Source organism: Mixophyes fleayi, chromosome 8 (genome assembly GCF_038048845.1).
Source record: "Mixophyes fleayi isolate aMixFle1 chromosome 8, aMixFle1.hap1, whole genome shotgun sequence".
Classification (NCBI taxonomy): domain Eukaryota; kingdom Metazoa; phylum Chordata; class Amphibia; order Anura; family Limnodynastidae; genus Mixophyes; species Mixophyes fleayi.
The window spans coordinates 97,271,851-97,296,441 of NC_134409.1; the positions used below are offsets into that span (position 1 = coordinate 97,271,851).

The window sequence follows — 24,591 nt, forward strand, 5'->3', positions numbered from 1 at the left end:
ATAGGCTTCACTTCAGATAAGTTCTATATAGATACGTTACAATGTATACTTACCTCTTATGTATAGAAGGGCAAACCACCTAAACTTGCTCATTCGACTATGTCCTGCTCAAAACAGACAGGAGGTCAAGCCTTACCAGATCTAGTTCTAGCTCAGTTACGAGACTGGTCTTTTCCAGGTTCCCATAAACCTTGGGTTAACCTGGAGAGAGGTCTTAATTATACATTCCCATTGGCCGACATTCTTTAGATCCCTAAATCCTGGAGGCCCTCTCAGGCTGACCTTCCCCGTCTCACGAGAGATGCTTTCATAATTTGGGACACGTTTTTAAAGACATCTGATGCAGTCACTCTCCCCACTTCTAATCTCTCCCTCCTTGCCTTATAAATTTATACTTAATCTGAGCTTGTCCTTGGGGTATTACCAATATTAAAACTCTCCATTCTGATTAGTCTCTTTTACCCTTCTCACATTTGGGAGAACAATTTCAAATTCCTAGCCAAGATTTCTTGTAGGACTGGTTAACCTCCCTGAGTACACCTCTCTTTACAACACTTTCCAGCCCTCCTCTTTACCAAATTATCAACTGGAATTAACAAGGTGACTATCTCCTTTTGGTACACTCACCCTAATGTAAGAAATCAACCGGTGAAGGCCTCCTCCCAATTACTTTGGGAGAGAGATCTTGGCCGGGAATTTGACCCGACTCAATGGGACATTACCACAATGCCCATTGGATTTCCAAGTGTTTGAACCACACGGAGATGCTCTACAAAATTACTCTATAGACTCTCTATGTTTCCAGATAGACTCCATAAGATCTGGCTGTCCCAGACCAGGGCCTGTTGGCGTGAGTGTGGAGAGATGGGAGACATTTTTCATATCTTTTGGAGCTCTCCGGTTGTCCGTACCCTCTGGGCTGAGGTTTTCACTTTAATATCAAAGGTTAATCAAGCTTCGGTCCCGAACACTCCGGAATTGACACTTTTTTCCTCCACAAGTCCTACTAGGAGAATGGTATGTCATAGGCCACATTTTTGTAGCTAACCGTGTGATGATAGCCCAAAGGTGGAAATCTCCCACTCTTCCACAGCCACGATAATTTCCAAGGTTCAGTTAAGTTGTGATATGGAAACTATGGGAGTACCATACGCCTCTGCTGCTTCCTCTCCCACATCAAGTGGTTTGCCTGAAATCAATATGTCTCCAAAACTCCAGCCTTGCCAGATCCTCCAAGTCCCCCTCTGACTCCGTTGCAGTAATTACTAGAGTGTTCCCCATTGTATAGTTCCGTCTCAATATGTTAAGGTGACGAGATTTGCATTTTGTATTGATATGTACTGCCCTCCTTTCTTTCTATTCCTCTTTTTTTCTCTCCTTTCCCCCATATTACTGCCACTTTATTGTTTGTTTTTTTTGTACCCTGTAACTAAAAGCTTTAATAAAAAATATTATTGTAAGAAGAAAATAAAGCCACCCATAGTTAATCATTTATTGAGCAAACTTTGTAAGTCTGCAAAATAGAGAAAATTACATACTACTTACATGACCAGAAGCACATATTCCCAGAGATCTAGTCACCGTTGCAGGAGCACCAGACACACAAGTCACTAAATGAAACAGGCTGCCACCGTGGACTCTTTGACTTTTAATCCACATCTACACTTCATAACTTTTTTTTTTTTTCTTTTAAGATATAATGCATAAGTAAAACATTTCTGTTTTCTTTTTACAGATATTTGTTTCATAGGTTTCACCATACTACCCCCCTTTATTTATTCCTCTTTTTTATTTTATATTCCCTGCCTCCCTCCACTTTTTTTTTTGTTTTTTATTGTAACTAACTTGCATTTTCTTTACTTGAAGATGATGTAATAGTAATAATGCCCTGTATTTCAACAAAATAGTTGGGAGAAAAAAAATCTTTACATTGTTTCCTAAGCTTGCCTGTTGGATGCCGACACAGATGAATCAATCTAGGGAGAAACAGACGTACCTTCACCTTGTCGATTAATTGAGATAGAGGCTTGTGGATGTTACTGATAATTGTTTCATAGAAACTCTGCCACTGTATAGATGTTACAAAGCTGGTTAGAGAGAGGTTCTGTGCTACCAATAACCCTCCTCCCAAACCTCAAAATAACGCTCCATGTTCTCGGGTGTCCTGGCAAATTAATTCTAATTGTCTCATCTCTTATTTTCTCTTCTCAGCTCGGGTTACGAAGACCATTCCAAAGAGATCGATCTTCTGTATTCTCTTTGTGCATAGGGTGTGCAGCAGTGAGTGTCATCATTTAACGTTAATTCACCATTCATAGTCGGGCAGTATGCAAGAAACTGAAAGTATCCTAAATCTTTTTGGCAACCTTTTTCTCCAGCTGGTGTAGGATGACAAATCTCAGTATCTCATGCCAGTAATAGATTTTCTTTCTAGTCCCATTTGAGAAAATTACATACACTTGTTGCTGAAAAGGGAGTGCGTTGTTAGGATGTAGTTTTACTACTTAACTATTATTCATGTAAATAATTGGCTGGGTATCCTATGTCAACAGCTACTAAATATTTAAAGATGTCTATTACCTTGTTCTTCCAAGATTGTTGATAAAAGTACAAGGCAGCACTTTCCAATTGTATTAACATGATGTGAGTAGCTAAAGATAATGGGAGATTCAGATAAGTAAAGTTGGAAGTGTGTAAAGTAATGGGTTTACTAATCCACATACTGAGACATGGAAACAATGAATGTTCATGGTTTCTGACAGGTGCTGTTGAGGTAGATTTAATGCTGCTTTGTTCATTTTTACAGATATATTGCATTGCCTTTGTGTTTGCTTTCTACGCCCCAAAGTTTCCTTTGTGCCAATAGTCACAGTCTTATTTTTATAAACAATTGTGTTAATTTCTCTGGATCAATGGTTTTGCATTGTAAATGCATAGTGTAAATAATATTGTTTTATATTTAGTGATATATTTCATATGAATAAACGTGTAAATGTTTTCCCAATGGTGTGGTTACGCAGAATATTTTTGCATGAAGCTTTGTTTTATCGCAGCCAAACTCACTCACTTTAAATTAATAGTGCGCCTCTGCTCCTCTTGGAACTATAATTAACATGACTTCATTTAAAACAAACTGGGCTGTAGCCCCTAGCAACCAAATCGCTGCTTATATTTTTTCTAAGTTACACTACAAACATGAGTTGTAGTTTGGCTGTTATTGGTTACAGTTATTTATGCACATTGCACCTCATTAAATAGCCCTCATATAATTTTGTTTGTTGTAAATTCAGGGGTATCTTATGTCTAAAAGATACTGTAGCATACATGCTAGTTTTTTGTGTGAAAGTTCTTCATTGTTATATGGTACTAGAAATATTACCTTTTACCTTGGCTAGTAAAGCAGTATGAATAAAGTCAAAAAATACTGTCCTTTTTATATACATAAGAAATATACCAGTTTAGGTACCATTTAGAATCTGCTTACATCCTTCAGTTAAAGAGCAAGGGTAGAGTTACCAATGATTATAGAATTGAGTTGAGCAGCAGAATCAGCCCATGTGTCACCTTAAGAGTCTAGCAACAAGATAACCAATCAATTTCCTTCACATACATAGGTGGCAAATGGGATGAGATCCTAACATTAATGTCTACATTTTCCGCCATGGCAGATAATGATTTTATAGATTTTGATGTGATCATTATCTGGTATTTGTGTAGTATTGAGGCCACAAACACTGAGTTTCCACGGTATGAGTGACCAGCTTTATTCTTAAAGTCTGCTGGGTTAACAAAACACTGCTCCCTTCCCAGTGACTTCATGTCCATTTATCAAAGGCATAAGCCGCCCCCATCTTTGAAGTTACACCACAGTTTCTCCCAGCTCAGTGTAATCTGCACAAATATGGACAGAAGGATTATTACTAACCAGCAAGGGTAAGTGATCTCACAACATGTACATGACAGATAGTGAGAACTGCATCCGATATGCAAAATAAGAGACATTTAACACTGGGGGCATGTCACTGGAAATTAGGGAGACTTAGCCACTGTGTAATGTATTGCATTTTTATAATGGTTCATCGCACAAAATGGCTGTCTCCACTTAGAATAGAAAACAAGTGCACTTTAAATAGTCAGCTAAGATTGACAACTGATGATCTTGACTAGACAAAGTCAGGAAAAAAAAAGCCAACAAAAACCACCTGGAATATGTGTCATAGATCGGAAAAACGTTCATAGTCCTTTCATATTTTAACAAAAGTACAATCATAAATTTGGACTTATGCTAAAAATATGAATTTTAATGTTTGTATACTGATTATTGCTTCTTTCTAATTATTTGTACCTTAACTGTTACATATATAATATATTTACAAGCACGTATCCCAAATATATTTTATTACATATATAGAAAACCAAGTGTACCATCATTGCCCCAATGTGGAAGGAGTTAACAGGGCTCACATAATTAGGAGTGAAGTTGCTCTCTTTTAAAGTCCATTGATTGGTGATGAGGGCGTGAGTCGGGTCCAGAATACGGGTCCAGAATACATAGTCAATTACACAGGCATTGGGAGACTCAGTTTCTTTCCACGGAGAACTATGTGGAGGGAAAGAGGGGTAAAAAAAAAAAAATAACCCTGAGTTTAAAGTGGACCTGTTGTCCCTACATCAAAAACTATGTATTTGTGTAACTGACCTTATCATGCTTCCCCCTACATCTGCAGTTTACATGTACTTCTTAATTTTCTGTTATATCTATATTTTTTTGCTGTTAATTGCAGTTTTTTTTATATTGCACTTTTTTTTTTTTTTTTTTTAATATGTCCCTTGAAAATTGCCTCACATGTTTAATTCCCTTTCAGATTGCTCCCTATATTTACATTTCTTACCTTTAGTGATGTAGAGGTAGAAAAAGTCAAAGTAGAATATTGTCTGCACCACTCCCGAGACCACAGCTATCTGGTCGTAGAACTTCTCTGTGTGGTAACGATAGATCCAGTTGGCCAAGTAAAGCAAACGATACAGACCAAGAAAGAAGAGGTAGTGAGTAGTGATCGATTCGGCTTCTCCCGTTTTACTGATCATGAAGAGTTGTGGCAGTATAGCCACCGACTCCAGGTAAATGGAAAATGTCCAAAGTATCTAGAAGTAATAAGATTAAATGTGCTTAACATTAGATAAATGAATGCTTGCGCTTTGGACAAAGTCACATAACCGTTCTCGGGAATTATAAACCTTATGATTGCTAAGGCCAAATTACACACGCCCTAAGCGGGGCATGGAGTCCAGGGCTCTAAAGATATACCCACTGATCAAGCAGCATCACAGCAGTAGTGTTTCTTCTCGGCACTGTCAAGGTGAAGGGTGGAAATGAGTGACAATGTTGTGCGTGTGCATCATGACGTTACAGGGCCTCATTTAGACTACCAGACATGTTTATTCAGTTGCATATATCTTAAGATCGGTACAACTGATAATACATTATACTTAAAACTAGTTTATATATTTGTATATTATGAGAAACGTAACACTGTACAAGGGGCTAGTGCTATGGTACTGCAATGGCATATAATTACTATGTGGGTGTCTTTACAAATCAAATATTCACATAGACAATGTATAGGTATATAAATGAAAAATACACCTGGTGGGTCGAAACGTGTCGGTGTGGATTGTTTACATCTAACTGTTAATACCACTGCTTTGTATAGAAGATTTAGCCTGGTTCCGGATCAAAGATCCTGTTACGTGCACTGATCTTCAGCTTGCTCTGGTAAGCAGCCATTTATATCAGTCCTGGATTCATGTTATGTTTTTTTATATTATTTTAATAAAAATCTAAAGGATAATGCACTATGAAAATTTTTATTTCTCTCTATATACGATGTGCTGACACTTTGTGAGGAGATCCTTTTGAAGAGGAGGACGTTCAAGAAGGATTGTAACCCTATATGGATCCATTATCCGATGTCTCATGAGAGTTGATCATCTTGAGTGATTTGTGTGGGACAATTTTTATGGACTGGTGGATTTTTCCTCTCTGTTGCAGTAACTACTGTGTATTGTTTATGGGTTTTTCATTTATATACCTATACATTGTGTATGTGAATATTTGATGTGTAAAGGCACCCACATAGTAATTATATGCCATTGCAGTACCATAGCACTAGCGCCTTTTACAGTGTTATGTTTCTCATAATATCTATTTATGGATGTGTTTGTGACATCCTAGACACACTGCCGAGGCTGCTTATGCGAGTAGCGCTCTACCTGTGACCTCATTATTTATTATATATTTGTATATGTCTATTTCTGGCAACATACTGCAATATAACAGCCAATATTGGGCAGTTGGCCCAATATTTCAGCATATATAGCTTGAAAATGACTACAATGTCTGATTTGTCATTGCCTAATCAGGATCATTAGGAAAATAATACATTAATGTGGCCATGGCTAGGAAGAACCATATTTGGGGTTATTTCAAGTTTAATGTATAATCCTTATAGGGAAATATAATGCATCAATGCAATACTAACCACTAATGATAACCACTTAAACTAACCGCATGAAATATGTCATTGAGATATATATATATATATATATATATATATATATATATATATATATATATATATATATATATATATTTATATATATATATATATATATATATATATATATATATATATATATATATATATATATATATAATGTACCATAAGGAACCTATAGGATTAATGTATCTCCCCAAGGAATCAATATAATGTAATCATGTTTTATATGTACATGTGTGAAAATCATATAATGTTTAGTGCAGTTTATGCCATATTACTGCTATGTTCCAGAAGAGAGTTATAATATATTTTTAAAAACCATTAGCAGAGCTTTTCTTGGACCAGGGGCTGTAAAACAGATTAGCATCGCAGCACACCTCTTGCCATGATGTCACAGAGGAGGGGAAGTTGGGCAGAAAAGAACAAGGTTTAAGTGCTGAAATGATTTTAAAGCAATAATCCCATGAAAAAAAGTGTTGTTGTTTTTTTTTAAACATAAATCACTGGGGCCGTAATACAAAGATACTTGGTGATTTAAGTAATTTCCTTAGTTTGTTTCTTCAAGCTACTATTAATGATTTAGAATTCTGCACAGCTTCCATAGAGTCATGTGACTACCATGCACAATCACATGGCACATGACCTAGTCAGCAGTTAGGCTTTGGAACACTCTTCTGAGCTCTGTCTGCACTGTATAATCCTTCCCCTCTTTGTCCCCCTTCTGCCTTTACATGCTGAGTACACCAGAGAGATTTTGAAAAGGAGATATTGATTTGTAGGAAAGTAAAGGAAAATGTAGATGCATGCTTAAAAAGTACTTAATTTGCTACTTAAAGAAAACAAATTTGGGATTGTTGCTTTAAAAAGGGCAGTTTTCTGTGGATTAGTATATTACTGAGAATTGTCCAAAGCCTCTAACCTTTCCCCAGGTTTACAAGAAAAGTACATGAGTATTTTTCTGTGTTTTTATTTTAAATAAACTATTTTGCATTAATGTATGTCAGTTTGTTATCGCCATTCTTAAAAATCATTGTGACTGTTATATTAAATGTCGTTTAATACTGTTCTGTCTTTGTCATCTTAGATAATTCACATGTCAGTTAGGGATTTTTTTGGTTTACTGTAATTGGTTTATTTAGGTGGTGGTTGCATTTATAATAAGTCAAAGAATAACTGAAGACTTCCTAAGTCAGGGGACAATAGTGAGCCTGCTTTTGGTTATACTGTTAGTAGGGCAAAAAGTCCACAAAAATCAAATTGAGTTTGGAAACTGGACAAAATCTGCAAACACCTCTTGCATACTGCCTTGTTAAATATGCCTGAGAATATATTTTCCAATATCATTAGTGTTTTTCATCTAGGGAAAGAAAATATTGTGTTCTTGACAGGAGGGTGGCATATGATTGGCTAGCAGTGACATTGGTCAAATAACATGTTACCCTTCCTGCAATGTCACATCCCTCCTTCAAATCTCCTACAGCCTAGTTGCGGTCAAATAAAGTTATTGTACTTTGCACAGGGAGAACAAGAACCCTTTAATAAATCCAGTGGATGCCTGAATGTAAATAGGTCTATGGAGTTATGCGTAGTGCTATTCATATTCATGGGAAGAACACATGTTTTGAGAAAAACATTTTGAAGACAGAAAGGTAGTACATACAGAAAAATCTATAAAAGTGGAGGAGTTTGATTTTTATTTCTATAATGTCTTTGATGGAATATTTAATTTTAAACCATATTCAATGAAAAAGTCTTAATTTAGGATGTAAAACCCATCCTTACACTCCTTTAAAAAGTCTGATTTTTTTTCCATATTTTCTTAAGAAACTTGAGCTTTTTTATACTCCTTTGTTCTCTATTGGCTTAAGTCAGCATCATTTCTATTTAAGGTGAAGTGCAGATTCTGTCAGAAGAAAGTATAACAAAAAAGGTAGATTGTGTAGTGATATTTAATGGCGGTGTTAACTACCCCACATCTTGTTTTTAATGAACCAATAAAAATAGGCAGAAGCGGCTGTAATAATGGAGGTGTGACATCATATAATATGATTGTAAGCTTGCGAGCAGAGTTCTCTTACCTCTCTGTCCATATGTATTACCCAGTATTGTTTTATTAATGTTTGTTTCCAATTGAAAGCGCTGGCGCTATATAAATGAAGATTATGATGATAAATAATGATGAAGTACATAGCACAGTGGCTAAGGGGTTAGCACTTCTGCCTTACAGCACTTGGGTCATGAGTTCAATTCCCAATCATGGCATTATCTGGGAGGAGTCTGTATGTTCTCCCCGTGTTTGTGTGGGTTTCGTTCGGGTGCTCCGGTTTCCTCCCACACTCCAAAAACATACTAGTAGGTTAATTGGCTGCTAACAAATTAACGTGTGTGTGAGGGAATTTAGACTGTAAGCCCCAATGTGGCAGGGACTGATGTGAGTGAGTTCTCTGTACAGCGCTGCGGAATTAGTGGCGCTATATAGCTAAATGGTGATAATGAAGTACAAAGGATAATCATAACAGCAAATTAAGGCAGACTTTTAATTTCTCTTTTTATGTATCTGACCATTTTGTATGGTCAGATTTGTCTGTATTACTAATTTGGGAGAAATGAGATACGAAAAAGAAAGTAGTTACAGTGGAGAATGTAGGAGAGCATGAATGTGGGCATCATGGATTAAGAGGGGAAATAAAGAATGATGATAGAAAGTTCACTGATATTCATCATGTGACTAATTGTTCCTTTTATATTAATATGTCAGAACTTCATCTGCTTAAAACAATATAGCACCAATGCTAGTTACCCGTGTCATTTCTTATACAAGTTATAAAAGTGTTGTTCAATGCTGAAATTAGAAGTATTCACCTCCAAAGGTGTAAACTCATAGTTCTGAAGGAAGGACAGCCCAATAACTGGCACCAGAAGAAATTCCAGTCGGAATGTGTCATTCTCAGTGTTGTAAGTCTTGCGGAACCTTGCGTAGATTAGATAAACTGTGACGTATGCACAAATCAGGAAAACAACCTGAGGGGAAAAATTAAGAGGTTTTAGCATCAATATTTGTGGTTTATTCCTGAACTTTACTTACCATGCTACAACAGTGGTTCATTTCATAAAAACTCTTCTGTATAACATCACAAATGTTTAATCAACAAGCTTGGTGGGCATTCTGTGCCTGACAGGGCATGCTGAAACTTGCAGTCCCACCGTAGCTAGAGCCATTGAATGCCCACTTCTGGTTCACAACACAGAACAGGAAATAAAGGTAATGACCCTGTTCATTTATTTTCTAAAAATATTAATATTAAAACTGTGAATCCCAATATTTTAGACAGAATATGGTAAGGATCAAAGGGTGCTCGAAGACCTCTGCATTCAGAAAATATCACAGAATGAAAATATGTGGTCACTTTGTGCACAAAATTTTAAAAATACCAGAAATGCGGAAGTTCCTGTGAACACCAACAAGGAGCAGTGTCAGGCAAACTATTGCTATAAAAGAGCTTTTTGTTAGGGTGCCAAATGTATTTGAAAAGGAAAAACACCTTTAAATGATTTAACCTTTTACATTGCACATAAAGTAAAAGAATGAAAACTGTTATCTCTGTGATCGAGGAATATATTCATAAAGGGATACTAAAACAGTTCTACCGTACAATCTAAACTTTTGCCGTCTTTTGCTGTGCTGTACTGAATATTGTCCAGGATTCAGTTCTAAAGTTCAAAGCATAATCTCTCCCTTAACCGCCTAAAATGTGTTTTTATTTTATACTTGCCAATCCAGCACCAGTTGAGTAGTGTGCAGAGCAGACACTTATCCTGCTTAGATCCTGCACGGTAACGGTTTTAATATGTTTGGTTTTTTTTTTTAAACTATCCTGCCCCTCTAGGACACTGTAAAATACTATACAGGGTGAGTCAAAAGTCGCAGTACACCCTTTTATTTCAAAAAACTCTACAGGAATTGGGAAACCTGAATACTCCAGTAAGGTATGGGTGACGTGGTCTATTTTTTACGGTATGTACCAAACATGGGCGCCATCTTAAAATCGGGCAATCGGCCCAATTCCTGTAGAGGTTTTGAAATAAAAGGGTGTACTGCGACTTTTGACTCACCCTGTATTTTGTAGCACATTGAAGCAGGGGCTGGGGGGAAAAGGGGCATCTGCACCCTGGGGCGTTACCTTAGTGGACTACCTTGGGCTAGGTCACTGAACTACCTGCATTTTTTTCTTTAAAACGTTCTTAATAGGATGCTGAGCCAAGTCTCTCCAACCCTGGCTAAAATTTGCCAGCCAGCCTCTACATTAGAGTGCTAGGTTTCAATGTCCTATAAGGCCAGGAGCACTGCATGGTAAATATTGACCCATCAAATCACTTACCATGAGGTCTCAGAGTAAGGACATAGGAAGTGTTAATAAAAAAATAAATAAGATGTAATGGAGAGGAAAACTTTTTTATTTAAAATATCTGGACAAAGCCTTAAAGAACTGTATTCTGCTGTTCATATACCATGGGGTTCAATGGTTATCTGAACTCTTAATTCTAAATACATTCTGATCAGAAGTCCACTGAGAAGCTCATAGAAAGGATGTAAAGGACGAGTGCAATGCACATGAGAAAGGTGTATGTCACTAAACAAATAATGCACTAGCAAAATTTACCCGTTCAAACAGATGTGTACAGAGCCATCATCTAGTGCCAGATTAATGAACAGAGCCATTTATCTGATCCCAAGACTTTGGTGGAGCCATATTTAGTGCAAGTCCCTCTGTGGATGGGTTTAGTGAATAAGGGTACAGTACCCTCAACCCACTGTCCTCACAAACTGTCTCCATCTGCTGGCTACAGTAGTTTTAAATCAGGATTAGCTCGAGCATAATTTTAACATTGTGGGAAATTCAGTAACCATTTCACCTGACAATAAAAAAAGTATATCTCTATAGTCTATTGATACCACTGTTGTGATTCCTCTTTCAAGCAAAATGTCAGAATTACCTTAAACCAAGGCTTTCCAACCCTTTTATTTTTTATTTTGGAACCACAATTATGTCTGAATCATATTTGCTACCAATGTTTCAGTTTTAATAACGTACTTCCACTTATATACTTGGCTTCATAGTCATGTGTAACCAATGCTGCCATGAACAGGATCATCTATTTATCAATCCTGCAAGTCTCCCCTTACCTTCATCAAAGTGTTATAGATGGATATGAACGTGGTCATCAAATCCAAGTAGCGTGTGGTAAATACAAGGGCAAATAATAACTGACTTTTTCCTGATATACCTGCAAACAAAATACACACAATATTACAATGTTAGACTTGTATATATCCCCATATAAATAAAAGGTAATTTGTAGTCCAGGCCATTATTTGTAAGAAGCTTCAATTTGCCATACTTTATTTTCATTAATCCTAATAGCATTTTTTGCAACAAGTACACAAAATGTTATGTCACATGTTGAAATATTTTTTCTCATGGAGAATCGGGTTGGACTCTGGAGTCATCTGCTGATCAAGACAAGTAACTTCTATTCAGCCATGTTAGATCCAGTCACTCCATCTGATGGCTGAATGAGTAGATGTGTGGCAGATTGTGCCACTATCTGGGAAGCTCTGCAACATACCTAGTCATGCTCCAATTAAGCCACATAACGAGATCAGAATGCTTATGGTCCCTTGAGTCATTTAATTACATTTATTTCAACACACACACAAGTACAAGCCATGTACACTGTGGTTGCTTTCAAATTCTGGCTTTACCTCTATAGTCCAGGCTTTGAAGTAAGTTTTTAAAAATCTCAGTTGCCATGCAAAGGGAGAGAACAGTCATTTTAGATACGTCCATAAAGATCCTCATCTGACACTTTGGTTACACAAAGCAGCAGACACGCAATTGCAAGTAGTTGCTTATGTCTACAACCTACCCTAAACTGACAGTCATTAGTCCCCCTCAAGGGCTTGCCTGTACCTCACAAAGGAGGGGGGGGGGGGGGAGACTTGATTTGGCAGCCTTTTAGGAACATTTTAGAGGGGAACAAATGCAGGAGGCCCAAATGCCCAGCCTGTCCCTGCAAAGGAGGGCATATGTCACAAACTGGGAATTTCAGGAACTGCCATACACACACAAGGGAAGTTAGTCTGACTGCTGAATCATTGGCAAAGCAATGTAGAAGGCTACCTAGGTCCCAAAAGAGCCATACCCCAACATTTGGAGACAAGATATGAGGCACACTTTCTCTACAGTCACCCATTATACCACTGGGACTTGAGCCCCTGCAAGGCAAAGTTGATACACCACGGGAGAGGTCTGAGTATAAGCAAGAGCAATTTTGTAATAGTGCATGTAATTGAATGTTATTTACAACCTGATGCCTTGTTCATAGCGGACTACCGGACTGTCCAATTGGTGAACCAAGATCTGACATGCCTAGGTGGAGAACTTGCATAAACTCTTATAGCATTATATATTTAATTACATGTAATTATGTGGTCAAAGGTGTGTATTTATAACACCTGATGCCCTACCAAGAAAATAATGTACAGCACAGAACATTTTCCCCCTCTAAACTCTGCCTACCCCTGAGTAGAAGTACAGTGTGTGGCCTCTACAGGAATTCCTGCCTGTTGAGAACTTGCAAAGGGTCATGTGAGAGTGGCAGGTTGTTGGCACCCAATTGGACAAGTTCTGCCATCCTGGCCACAAGAAAAGGAAACTGCGTGAGAATCAATAGTCAAGTCTTGATAACTATAGGGGTGTATTGACTGACCTAATCATTAACAGTAAATAAGTTATTGTACAGATCCTAAAATGATAATAAAAATGTAATAATGCACAGTTACTTGATTACATTTGTTTTTAGAATTCAAGCAGAAGTCGCATAACTTGTTTTAACCTGTATCTCATCCTAAGGGAGGGAGTGGGAAAGCAGATGTGGTTACATTACAGGAAACACTGATATAGGTGTCAGTCAACTAGTTATAACAACTTTAAAGATTGTAACATGATAAAAACATATATATATATATATATATATATATATATATATATATATATATACATACACACACACGCACACACGCACATAACTATTATCTAAACAAAATCTATACTTTGCATCCATCTTCGGCCACAACTCTCCCTTACATAGTATAACATACACCCACCCTCTGTTCCACTGCTTCTAGATAATATGTTAATTTAATGATTTCCTTTCACTCCCCAAAACGCCCGAAATCTTACCAGCACACGACTTGGTCTTGCACATTTTCATCAGCAGAATGATCATCGCTAGTAAATGGGACACATCTCCTAGAATTCTAAAAATATTCATTTTTTCGTGCAAAGAAAGTGGTCTCAAAAGAAATAAAATAACACTAACAAAGGATGCTGGATGCTAACTCCCACTACTAGAGTAACTACTTTAACAACAAATACTCTAAAGTTTGCCTGTACTGTTTACAAATCTAACACACTGCATCAGCTAGTAAGTTTCTGTAGTGAGTTAACGAAATAAAAACTTCTAACAATCGCTGTACTATTCCTCTAACTTAGCTAAAAAAATAAGAAAACTTTTAACTTAAGTGTAAATGGTTAACTATATCTTCTACACTCCGTAACTTTGCAGCCGGAACACTATTCTATTTAAAAACTGTTGTGTGGGGAATTGGTGCTCTCCTAGGATGCCCTGTGGTCGGGTGGCAGAGGGTGCCCGGGGTGAAAGCCCTGCTCCTGCACCACTGCCGTCTGACTCCCCAGCTAGCGGGTGACGTGGCTGCTGTTTGCATGGACACTGGGGCAATGGGAGGAGAAGAGAGGACTGGGAGGCAACACATAACTGAAACCAACCAAGTTAAAGGGATGAGAAGGCCTGCCGACAAAAATGAATGCTCCGTAGCTTGCCTCACCGTCAACTTTAAAATAGTATTTAAATAACAATCAGGTTTTGGATGCTATGGTAGGTCGAGGGGTTAAGATAAAAATAAAACAGTACGGCAATGCTGTACAGAGGATTACCACATGTAAACTTCCTGTGTAAATAACGAGGACAGATGAGGTGGCAATAATCTACTCTGCAAACTTCATAACACATCCATCATCAATGCAGTTTGGAACCATGCAATATTTTCCCTTACAGTTTCTTTCGTTGCTGAGGATCACCAGTGTTAACTGGCATTTTTATAGTGAAAATCTGCCCCCCAAAAATTAGGGGCAATTTTAAGAACAAGGGGTTCCACTCATTTTAAACAAGGCATTAACTATTGTTTGTGATGCGTGCTATGGGTAGTTTAGTGTTGATAGTAGAATACCTTATTTTTACTGCTAGCTATATTGTTATTTACAAACATTTGAGGGTTTTTTCTCTTTACTAACCAGTAAAGTTAATGTTGATGGCAACTATGAATGGGTATCACTTTGCTTCCCTGTTTAAAAAATCTACAGTCATAAAGGATAAAGGTACACTTCCCCCTCATCATCATCCCTGTGTTCTTCACTGTAAGGCTGGGTACAAACTGCAGAAAATTTCTTCTCCTGATGCAAAATATTGTTAACGATTTTACCCACGACTGAAAAAAAAAAAAAAAGTCTCCATCAGCATGCAATTCATGTGTACACACTAAACCCGTTTTACAAGATTTACCTTTAGATCTGTGCTCTTCATCTGTCATAACCATCCGCTGAAAAGATTGTAACGCTGCACACTCTATAGAGATCTATGGACACTGCAGGATTGTAACGACATTGTTTCATCCTTGAACAACATTTTTATTCTGGTTCCAAAATAAAATCAAACAATATGATGTACGTTTGAACAATAATCGTTCATCGTTGCAGTGTACCCACTAATGCGATATTGGGCCAAACTGTAGTTTATCGTGTGAATGGCCCGATAATTGGCTGAAAAACCTGTAGTGTTTACCCAGTCTTACCTGATAGCAGCCACAGCAGGTGTGCACAGGAGTCTGCACTGGAAGGGGATTCAAATTTATGTGGATGTGAGATGTGTGCTGGATGAAGCACCTGAATGGCCAAGATCCGTGACCTTATGTTCAGAAGTCATCCAGTGACAAAAGTTTACTGCTACTCTCCTATACATTGAAGCTGTCTAGTAACTGTTATCAGGTAAGGTGAAGGTTCTAGAGGTATTGTTAATTAAAGAGTGGGGATGAACAAATGCACTTACCTTGGCCGAATTTTGGTTTCAAATTTCGATAGAACCTGCCTTACTATACAGACCACATAGCACTAAAATAGCCATAATATATATTGGTGGCTGATTTGAACAATTCCCTAGCCAAACAAATATTTTGGAAGCCGATAAAAAAATTATTTATTCCAAGCTATACATAACACCCAATGGAAGAGAGATGGGGACTTGGTTCTAAAAGAGCCTATGCCTGTTTCAATCCATCTTAAATGCTGCAGCAAGATTAATCTTCCTCACTTGCTGCTCCACATCATTAGTACCACTTTGCAAATCCCTACACTGGCTCCCGTGTCCTCCAGAATACAATTCCAATTAGTCTTACCAACTTTCTTCAGCTCTCTTCCGGGAGCCTGCCAGTGGAGGTGGGCGTGAGGGGGGCGGGGCGGCCAAAATCGCATCAGAAGTGCAAACGCCACGATTCACCGGGAATCCCGGCATTTGGGACCTAATTCTGCCCACTTCACTAGGAAGTGGGGCACTTCCTAGTGAAGTGGGCAGAATTCGGGAGATTGCCACACTCACCCGGGAGTCCGGAGACTCACGCAAAATGCGGGAGTCTCCCGGACATTCCGGGAGAGTTGGCAAGTATGCTATAAAGCACTCAACACCACATCTTCATACATATCAAATTTCATTTCAAAATACTCTCCATCTTGTATCTACCTCTGACTTTTGCCTTGTCTTGTCTCTGGTAAACAATCCCCTATATAAGACTTCTCCTGTGCTGCTGCCTACTTATGGAATTCTCTACCACAATCAATAAGACTCTTCACCAGTCTACACATATTTAAACACTCTCTGTAAACCCATCTCTTTATTAGAACTTACTCTACTCCTTCCTATACTCACACTGGTGCACACTATGTAAATAAAAAGGGCTTTTCAACATTTAGCAGGGTACTTCTAATATTAAAGACATGATTAGTGTTTTAAATAATATATAGTGTATTATACACAGACAAATTTGGTGAAAACCTCTGTTTTGATTATGGCCGACTAAGAATAATTAGGAAAATAATATATGAATGTGGTCATGATCACTTTCAAAAATATGAGTTGTTATGACATGGCTTCCAGCTCATCACTGTGTGTATGTTAACAAGGGATTGAAGTGTGTGGAGGCCTCACATTTTGTCACCTGGCTTTAAGAGTTATTCAGAGACGTCATGTGTCACAAACTAGATTGTGAATTTGTTTAGCTAGAAAGGACGATTGTTGTGGTCACTTCAGATGCAGGTATATTCCTTATGGGGAGAAATACATCAAAACGGTCATTTTCATAATCCATGTTTGGAAAGTTACTTTTTCCTCGAGATACTCCATGGCACCCAGTTTTCCATTCACGTTTGATATATTAATATTGTTCACATGCTTTGGAATTTACTCAAAGACACAGCAGAAAAGGAAAAGCTGTATTATATACTGATTGAAGATGTTATTACTTGGACTGTCTATAACTAAACTAGAAAGGAACCCTTTTAATGGCTGGAGTATTTTGAGAAAAAGGAATTAACTATAACTATAATTCATTCTTTATTCTAGTGTGTCCTCACCCTATATTGTTTCCCTGATTTACACAGCCCATATTTTTTTATTTTGCCTTGGATACCTACTACTCCATGGTGAGCAGCTACTGCTTACATAGACATATACGAACCCTCATCCTCACATACATATATACAATCTTCTTTCTGCTTCCTAGTTTGTACTTAACCTATATATTTTTCCTTATGCTACATGTGATTGCCAGGTCCTCAACTAGGGGAAGTTTTATTCCACATTGGCTCCCTGTTAAAAGTTGGAGATTACCAGTCTTCTAGGGTGGCTACTATTGCTATGTTACTGCAGACAAAAGACTGCAACAATGTATGTCTTTGTGTATTACTAATGTATGATGTATTTACAGTCTCTTGCCTTGTCTTTAGCGATAGTTCTCAGTTTGAAAATAAACTTGCAATATTTTATTGCAAATAACTATCTATCAAGATGCAAGACAAGGTTACAGACCGATACATTGATAGACCGCTATCACTGCTGGTCTGGTCTTAGTATATTAATAAATATTGTGCCAACTATATTAGAATGTAATAAATACCCAGTAGTGGTACTATATATTACTGAGCATTACTGTACTATATTTGCATACAAAGTATTTGGATATAAGGTTGTGTTTAAAAGAGCATGCAACTGCCTGTATTCAGATCCAAGCAATACATTACAATTTGAATTTGGGTGGAAATACGCTCTGTATAAACAGTACTTGCCATACGTAGCGAGGCTTACCAGACTGCAGTATATGAACATGCGTATGTGCAATAAACGTTCACATCATAAATTAAACTTGACAACTGTTAACAGTATAATACATAAAAAAAAAAATATTTCAAATAGAAACCTTTTTTAAAATAAAGTTATTACATTATTTTCATTAAGATCACTTCAATGTGTACAGGGCATACAAAACATTTTGATAGTATATTTTAGTTGCTCATATTTGTTCTGTGATAGCTACTGACAAACATTTGTGCGTTTTTTAATTCAAAGACTGTGGCGTGTCAGTCATCCCTATCATCCAGCATTTACACCTGCCATGTAGTGGGTGTAAAAGATATGGCTGAAAACAAGTATACTTATGACAGACATAGGACTTGTGTTGGCCGCATCTGCATTGAAACTCCCTTACTGTGTACATTGCTACCCCAAACTCCAGGTGCTCTGGAGTGAATGAAGGAATATGAGACCAGCCATCATCATCATCAGCTATTTATATAGCCCCACTAATTCCAGAGCGCTGTACAGAGAACTCACTCACATCAGTCCCTGCCCCATTGTAGTTTACAGTCTAAATTCCCTAACACACACACACAGAGAGACTAGGGTCAATTTTATAGCAGCCAATTAACCTACTAGTATTTTTTGGTGTGAGAGGAAACCGGAGCACCTGGAGTAAACCCACGTAAACTTGGGGAGAAAAAACAAACGCCACACAGATAAGGCCATGGTTGGGAATTGAACTTATGACCCCAGTGCTGTGAGGCAGAAGTGCTAACCACTAAGCCACCGTGCTGCCCACATTCATAGTTTTCTGGTTAGTTTGTCAGGCAACATGTAACAGTCTGATTAACAAATTACAGCTATGCATTCTTCTAGTTTAGTCTGTACTGTTAGAGAAACTTCCTATTATCTAGTTCTCCCCATAACAGAGAGCTTGAAATGTTTAGTTGGAGACAATCAGGGCTATGATTTACTTGTATTGTTATTTTATATTATTGTATTTATTTGTTAATTGTAATTTGTGTAATAAAATTAGCTATATGCAAGTTATATTCTACATGCTGGAAGCGACTCTGTTACTGAGTCTCCATCACAGCGTAGATTTGGTAGCGAAAGCATCTTACTGCTGCTGCAGAGCCTCCATATCTTGAGCCACCCTTTGCTTGGCTCTATCAACCTCTGTGCCGCCACAGGTGCCTTTGTTGGCTGTTATGTCTGCCTACTCTCTGCTCCCGGTACTGAAAATCAAGTTTGGAACTCCGATCAGAATCCAGAAATGTAGGCTGAGGTCCTGGCCTATTCACAACACCACTCAACCTCCAACTCGTTGCACTATGTGATATAACGCCTGTGCCCAATGCAATTGACAATGATACGCTGCTTACCCACAGTCCTAGATCCCTAGATGCCATTCAGAACTTGCAGCCAGATTCCTGAATTTTAGGCCAAGGTCATGATCTACTTTTGTGACCTTCAACTACCTCCAGATACTGGTGACATTGCCTCCCATGAGACTCAATGGCACCAATGCTCACCCCATTGTCATACCTGGTCCAACCCCAGACATTACTGTCCCACTTACTTCCTACAGTCTCTTCAACCCCCTCTAGAAGGTAAGCTCCCAGAGGCAGGGTCCTCTCTATCCTATGTCTCATGTCTGTCCTCTATGTAAGTGTCTACTTGATCTTAAAATTGCTCCTAAATTGTTTTTTTGTAGATTAATTTTCATTAATATATGCACAATGTTTTTGAAGAAACTTTTGTCATAATTGTGGTTGAATAGAATAATTGTATCAGAGCTGGGTTAACACTGGTGAAGGGATAGACAATGCACCTGTTGTGCACTAAACAAATAGACACAGCAACTAAGTTACTAGCTACAGGAGTTAATCCAGAAGACTGGAAAAAGCGATTGTAGTCCCACTGCCCAAAAAGGGAAGCAAGGAAGAGGCAAGCAACTACAGACAAGTGAGCCTTACATCAGTAGTAGGGAATTGATGGAAACACTCTTAAAAAAAGAGTTGTAGAATATCTCAAATCCAGCAATTTCCAGAATCCCAAACAGCATGGACTTATTGAGGGGAGATTGTGTCAAACAAATATTTTTGACTTTTTTTGACTGGGTGATTATAGAATTAGATCAAGGGGACCATAGATGTAGTGTATCTAGATTTTAGTAAAGCTTTTGACACTGTTCCACATTGCAGATTGTTAAATAAACTCGAAAGGTAAGTGTGACGAAATGTAATATATCTAATGACTGATGGTTACTTTCTGTTGAATCTATGTATAACACTGTGAATATTTCATGTAACCTTTCAAAGTGTATTTGGTTAACTGACCTGAGTCTGACCTAGGCGAATGTCAATGGTCTTTTGAAAGCAGCCAGGCCCAGAGACAGATCTCTAAGTAGTTTGTGTATGTAGAGGAGTTAGGCTTAGCCAGGCAGAAAGATCAGAGGTGAGAGATTCTCTGAGGTGTCCAAACATATATCTTAGTGATAGATAATTTACTTAGGGGAAAACTCTGTGTCATTTTGGGAATCAATCTGACTTAATTGAAAGTGTAAATTCCTATGGTGGGGTTGAAGAGCCAACAAGAAATGGTTTAAAAATCCCTTGTTTTAATAGTACAGTGTCCATTGCTTGGAGGAGAGACTACCACGACTGAAATGTGTCATTCTTCTCAATGTGTACTCCTCACACGCCAATTCCTGAACTTGTAAGTAGGGATTCTAGTTTTATTTCCTATTTTATTTTTTGAAACTTATATGCAACCTATCATTTGTCTGTTTATTATCTTTTTGTAAATAAGCCTTGGAAATATTTTTCAGATTAAACATATTTAATCTAGTGTATTTCTCCGTGATTCTTTGTGAACTTACGAAGCTCCAAGGAGGCTCATGCTACATGTGTATGTGATTTAAGTGTGAAATATTAATAAGTGGTTTTGGTGAATGTAAGGACACCATAATAAATCCTTTGTGGTGACAGAAAAGGTGTATTCATTGCTACTTAACAAAGGTAACACCAGTCATGGCCAGCTGTTCAGATTGCTGTATCTGGGACAGGCTGGACGTTCGTGACAGTAAGCCATATAACAAAGCAATGAGGAAGGCAACTCAGTTGCTTGGTTGCATAGGGAGAGGAATACATAGCAGAAAGAAAGGAGTAATAATGTCACTGTATAGGTCATTAGTACGGCCTCATCTAGTATGCTGTGTTCAGTTCTGGAGGCCATATCTCCAGAAGGATATAAGTACATTAGAGACTGTACAAAGAAGGGCAACTAAAATGGTGCATGGCCCACATCAGAAAACTTACCGGGATAGACTAAAAGATCTTAATATATATATAGTTTAGAGTAGAGCAGAGAAGAGAAAGGGGGGATATGACAGAAACTTTAAAATATATTGAAGGTTTTAACAAGGTACAGAAGAGAAACATTCTTCAAAGGAAGAGAAGTATTAGAACACGAGGACATGCACCGACACTGGAGGGAAGTAGGTTCAGAGGAAATTTCAGGAAAAATTACTTCACAGAAAGGGTAGTGGATAAGTGGTACAGCCTCCCAGCAGAGGTGGTAGAGGCTAATACAGTAGAGCAATTTCAACATGCTTAGGATAGACATAAAGATATCCTTAAATGGAAATAAGAATTAGATAGGGTTGAAGGTTACCAAGGGTTAAAAAATGTTCAGACTATACAGGCCAAGTGGTTCTTATCTGCCATCAAATTCTATGTTTCTATGTTTAAGGAGTATTGGCTCTATGTGGCAACATGTTAATCAAAACTTTATGTACTTTAAAAACTTGTATTTGTAATGTTCATATTCCCATTTAAATTGAAAGAAGAGCTGGGTTGTTCATATCCTTCAAAAAATATATTTGGTCTCGGAATCAAGAGACTTCCTGTGTTGTTGTTTTAGTATGTTATCATAGGGTCTCTATTGAATAAACAGTCTTCAGATAAGTAGTTCTGTACCTTTATGTCATTAATAATCCATGGTGGTCCAAGTTCTGCTTTACTGGTATCCCCTTGTTCTTGAACTGAATCTTGGATGTTCTCTTAGGGGTAAATGTATGAACATGCGGGTTCTTCAACACCCGCGTGTTCAGCGTGTTCGGCGATTAAATTTCAAGCGGCGCTGCATTGTAAAGGGAAGTTTCCCTTTACAATGCAGCGCCGCTTGAAATTTAATCGCCGAACATGCTGAACACGCGGGTGTTGAAGAACCCGCATGTTCATACATTTACCCCTTAGTCTTTAAAGTAGATAGTTAAAGAAGTCTCTCAATGGAGCAGAATCTTCGGTGTGCCAGCATGAAGAATATAGTCCTTAGTGGGTAAGTTGATATAACAAGATCAATGCTTCCTGATAAAATTATCATATATCAGATTAAAATCATAATGTGTTGATAAATGGGTAGATGGATATTATTTACATCTGTATTTAGTTCCTGATTCTTAGATTCCGGTTATGCTGAAACTACCCCAGACTATGTAAATAGCTTGGATGTGATTGTGCTCATTTTGGAGGTCCTTATGTTAGCATGAAGATGTAGATTGCAACATAGCTGAAAGTGCCCTAAAGATGTACTAAGCATATTTAGCACTCATAGGAGTCCCCCTTTTGCTAATTTAATTCCGCATTTGCATTTTATCCTTTTACAAGCCTCAGAGACGTAACTAGATAGTTCAGCGAGAGATAACTCTGAAATCAAGTAACTCACCTTTCTCCAGAAGCTTAGAATGATGGAACAGTCCCACCATATATGGGACAGTGTGCCCTCCACATCACACTTGAGCCAGCAGGCAGTCAAAGCATTGGGGTAAATGGCTCCAAGTCTGGATGGTACTAAGATGGACATTTGCAAATGTGTGTAACAGAGGATTCTGCATTTTTATGTACAAATAAAATAGCGACTCTTTTACCGGTTCACAGCAGTGTTGCTGGGGGATTTTTGTCTGTATTTTCTCCTTTCTGGATAACCCCACTCTTTCAAGCACCTGCTTTGAACCTATTAGTTGAATGAGCGACTTCCATTTCTGTATTGTTGTTTGAGAGGCATGTCTGGTATCAGTAGCTGATGGGGAGTGCTGGTCCTCTATTGCCATTTGGAGGCTCCTCGGGTACCTCTTGGTAAGTTAGCTCTCAATTTAAAAACACATGAATGTTTGATCAATACAACAACTCTAATTGTTTAGAGTTAGGACCACCTTATTAGCAGAAGTGCCTTGACATGGCAGGTGGCTTATCATACATTTTCAAATGTATATAACTGAGAATTATGCAGTTTTATGTACAAGTAGAATAGTAATGCTCTTACTGGTTCACAGCAGTGTTGCTGGGGGATTTTTCTGTGATAGAAAGGTGTCGGAACACACAGTGCATCGCACCTTGCTGCATATGGGCCTGCATAGCTACAGACCGGTCAGCGTGCCCATGCGCAACACATCCCGGAAGAGTCGGGACACCCATTTGGCAGTAGGACGCTAAGCGTCCCCACGGTAACCAGCCAGAGGCGTGCAGAAGGGAACCAGGTACACGGAGGATATACCGCAGCTAAGCTGTAGCCCTGTAAGAACAAAGGGTAAGTCCGTTTACCACCCTTTTATCTGGTTGTTGCCCATGGGATCCACCTGCCCAAGCGTTATCCAGGACTGAATCCTACATCCAGCACTTGCACTAGGACTGGCATTGATAGCCATACAAGACTGACATTTGGTTGTAATTTGTTTGTTATTTCCTATGGGACTTTCTATTCTGTGGACAATTTCCCAATACTGACATCTACAAAGATCACAGTTTATTGACAAACTGTTGGTCCGGACTGCTACTATACTAGCGGCATCATTGTGGTATCACTGTGGTAGTTCATTCCACGTAATTTGCATTTGTGGCTATTTCACCTTTACTCTTATATGCTTATGTATGTTAATACTTTGTCATCTAATATGGATATAAAATTCCACATTGTTTTGAGTTGCAACTCACCCTTTTTGTAATTAATAAATGATTATTACTTATGTTCACTCTGTCAGCAACATTATCTCACAAGCGCCCAGGGATTGTATATACTTTTTGGCACTTCAGTTTAAATAGCCTCAGCTAGTTTTATTCACTAGCATGAAAATAAAGCAAAACAAAAACAAAATCATTGTCGTCTGACTTCTAGCTAATACACAGACATCCATCTCTAAAGTGAGGAACCTAGTGGCCCAAACACATACAAAACAATCAAACTTACAGATCGCAAAATGCAGTCTCTCAGGAGCCATCTGACCTCCTCACCAGGTATTGAGAGAATGAATGAATTGCCTAGCAGCCTTTTAACAGCACCTCATCAGATACAATGCCTCATTACTAGCAACTTGCTAGCTTGTTGGAAAACCCAAAACAGAGCTTATGAATGGAACCCACCCTTCTCTGGCCATTCATACCCCAGGGATCCTTTTACTGGCTATTTCTACAGCTAAACACAGTCTTTGGGAAGCTTTTTCTCATACACAAACTAACTCCCTGGGTGCTTTAAAACACAAACAACA

At 38.2% G+C, this 24,591-nt stretch overlaps 2 protein-coding genes across 4 annotated transcripts in view; one reads left to right on the forward strand and one right to left on the reverse strand.

Moving 5' to 3' along the window:
* Positions 1–2,996, forward strand: part of LOC142099475 (putative endonuclease 4) — a 47,249-nt gene extending 44,253 nt beyond the window's left edge. For all 3 annotated transcript variants that reach the window (XR_012678551.1, XM_075182945.1, XM_075182944.1), the window contains one exon: positions 2,212–2,996. Coding sequence is in view for 2 of the 3 variants with exons in the window: in XM_075182945.1 (XP_075039046.1) it covers positions 2,212–2,269 (58 nt within the window). In the remaining variant the exon portion in view is untranslated. The remainder of the gene's footprint in view (positions 1–2,211) is intronic.
* A 1,385-nt stretch (positions 2,997–4,381) lies between these two features.
* KDELR3 (KDEL endoplasmic reticulum protein retention receptor 3) lies at positions 4,382–14,358 on the reverse strand. Its single transcript, XM_075182946.1, has 5 exons — positions 13,805–14,358; positions 11,746–11,846; positions 9,423–9,581; positions 4,893–5,145; positions 4,382–4,600 (listed from the first exon to the last, which is right to left on the reverse strand). Exons 1-5 carry the CDS (start codon positions 13,893–13,895, stop codon positions 4,560–4,562), a joined length of 645 nt encoding a protein of 214 aa, XP_075039047.1. The 5' UTR covers positions 13,896–14,358; the 3' UTR covers positions 4,382–4,559.
* Between the last annotated feature and the right edge of the window lie 10,233 nt (positions 14,359–24,591).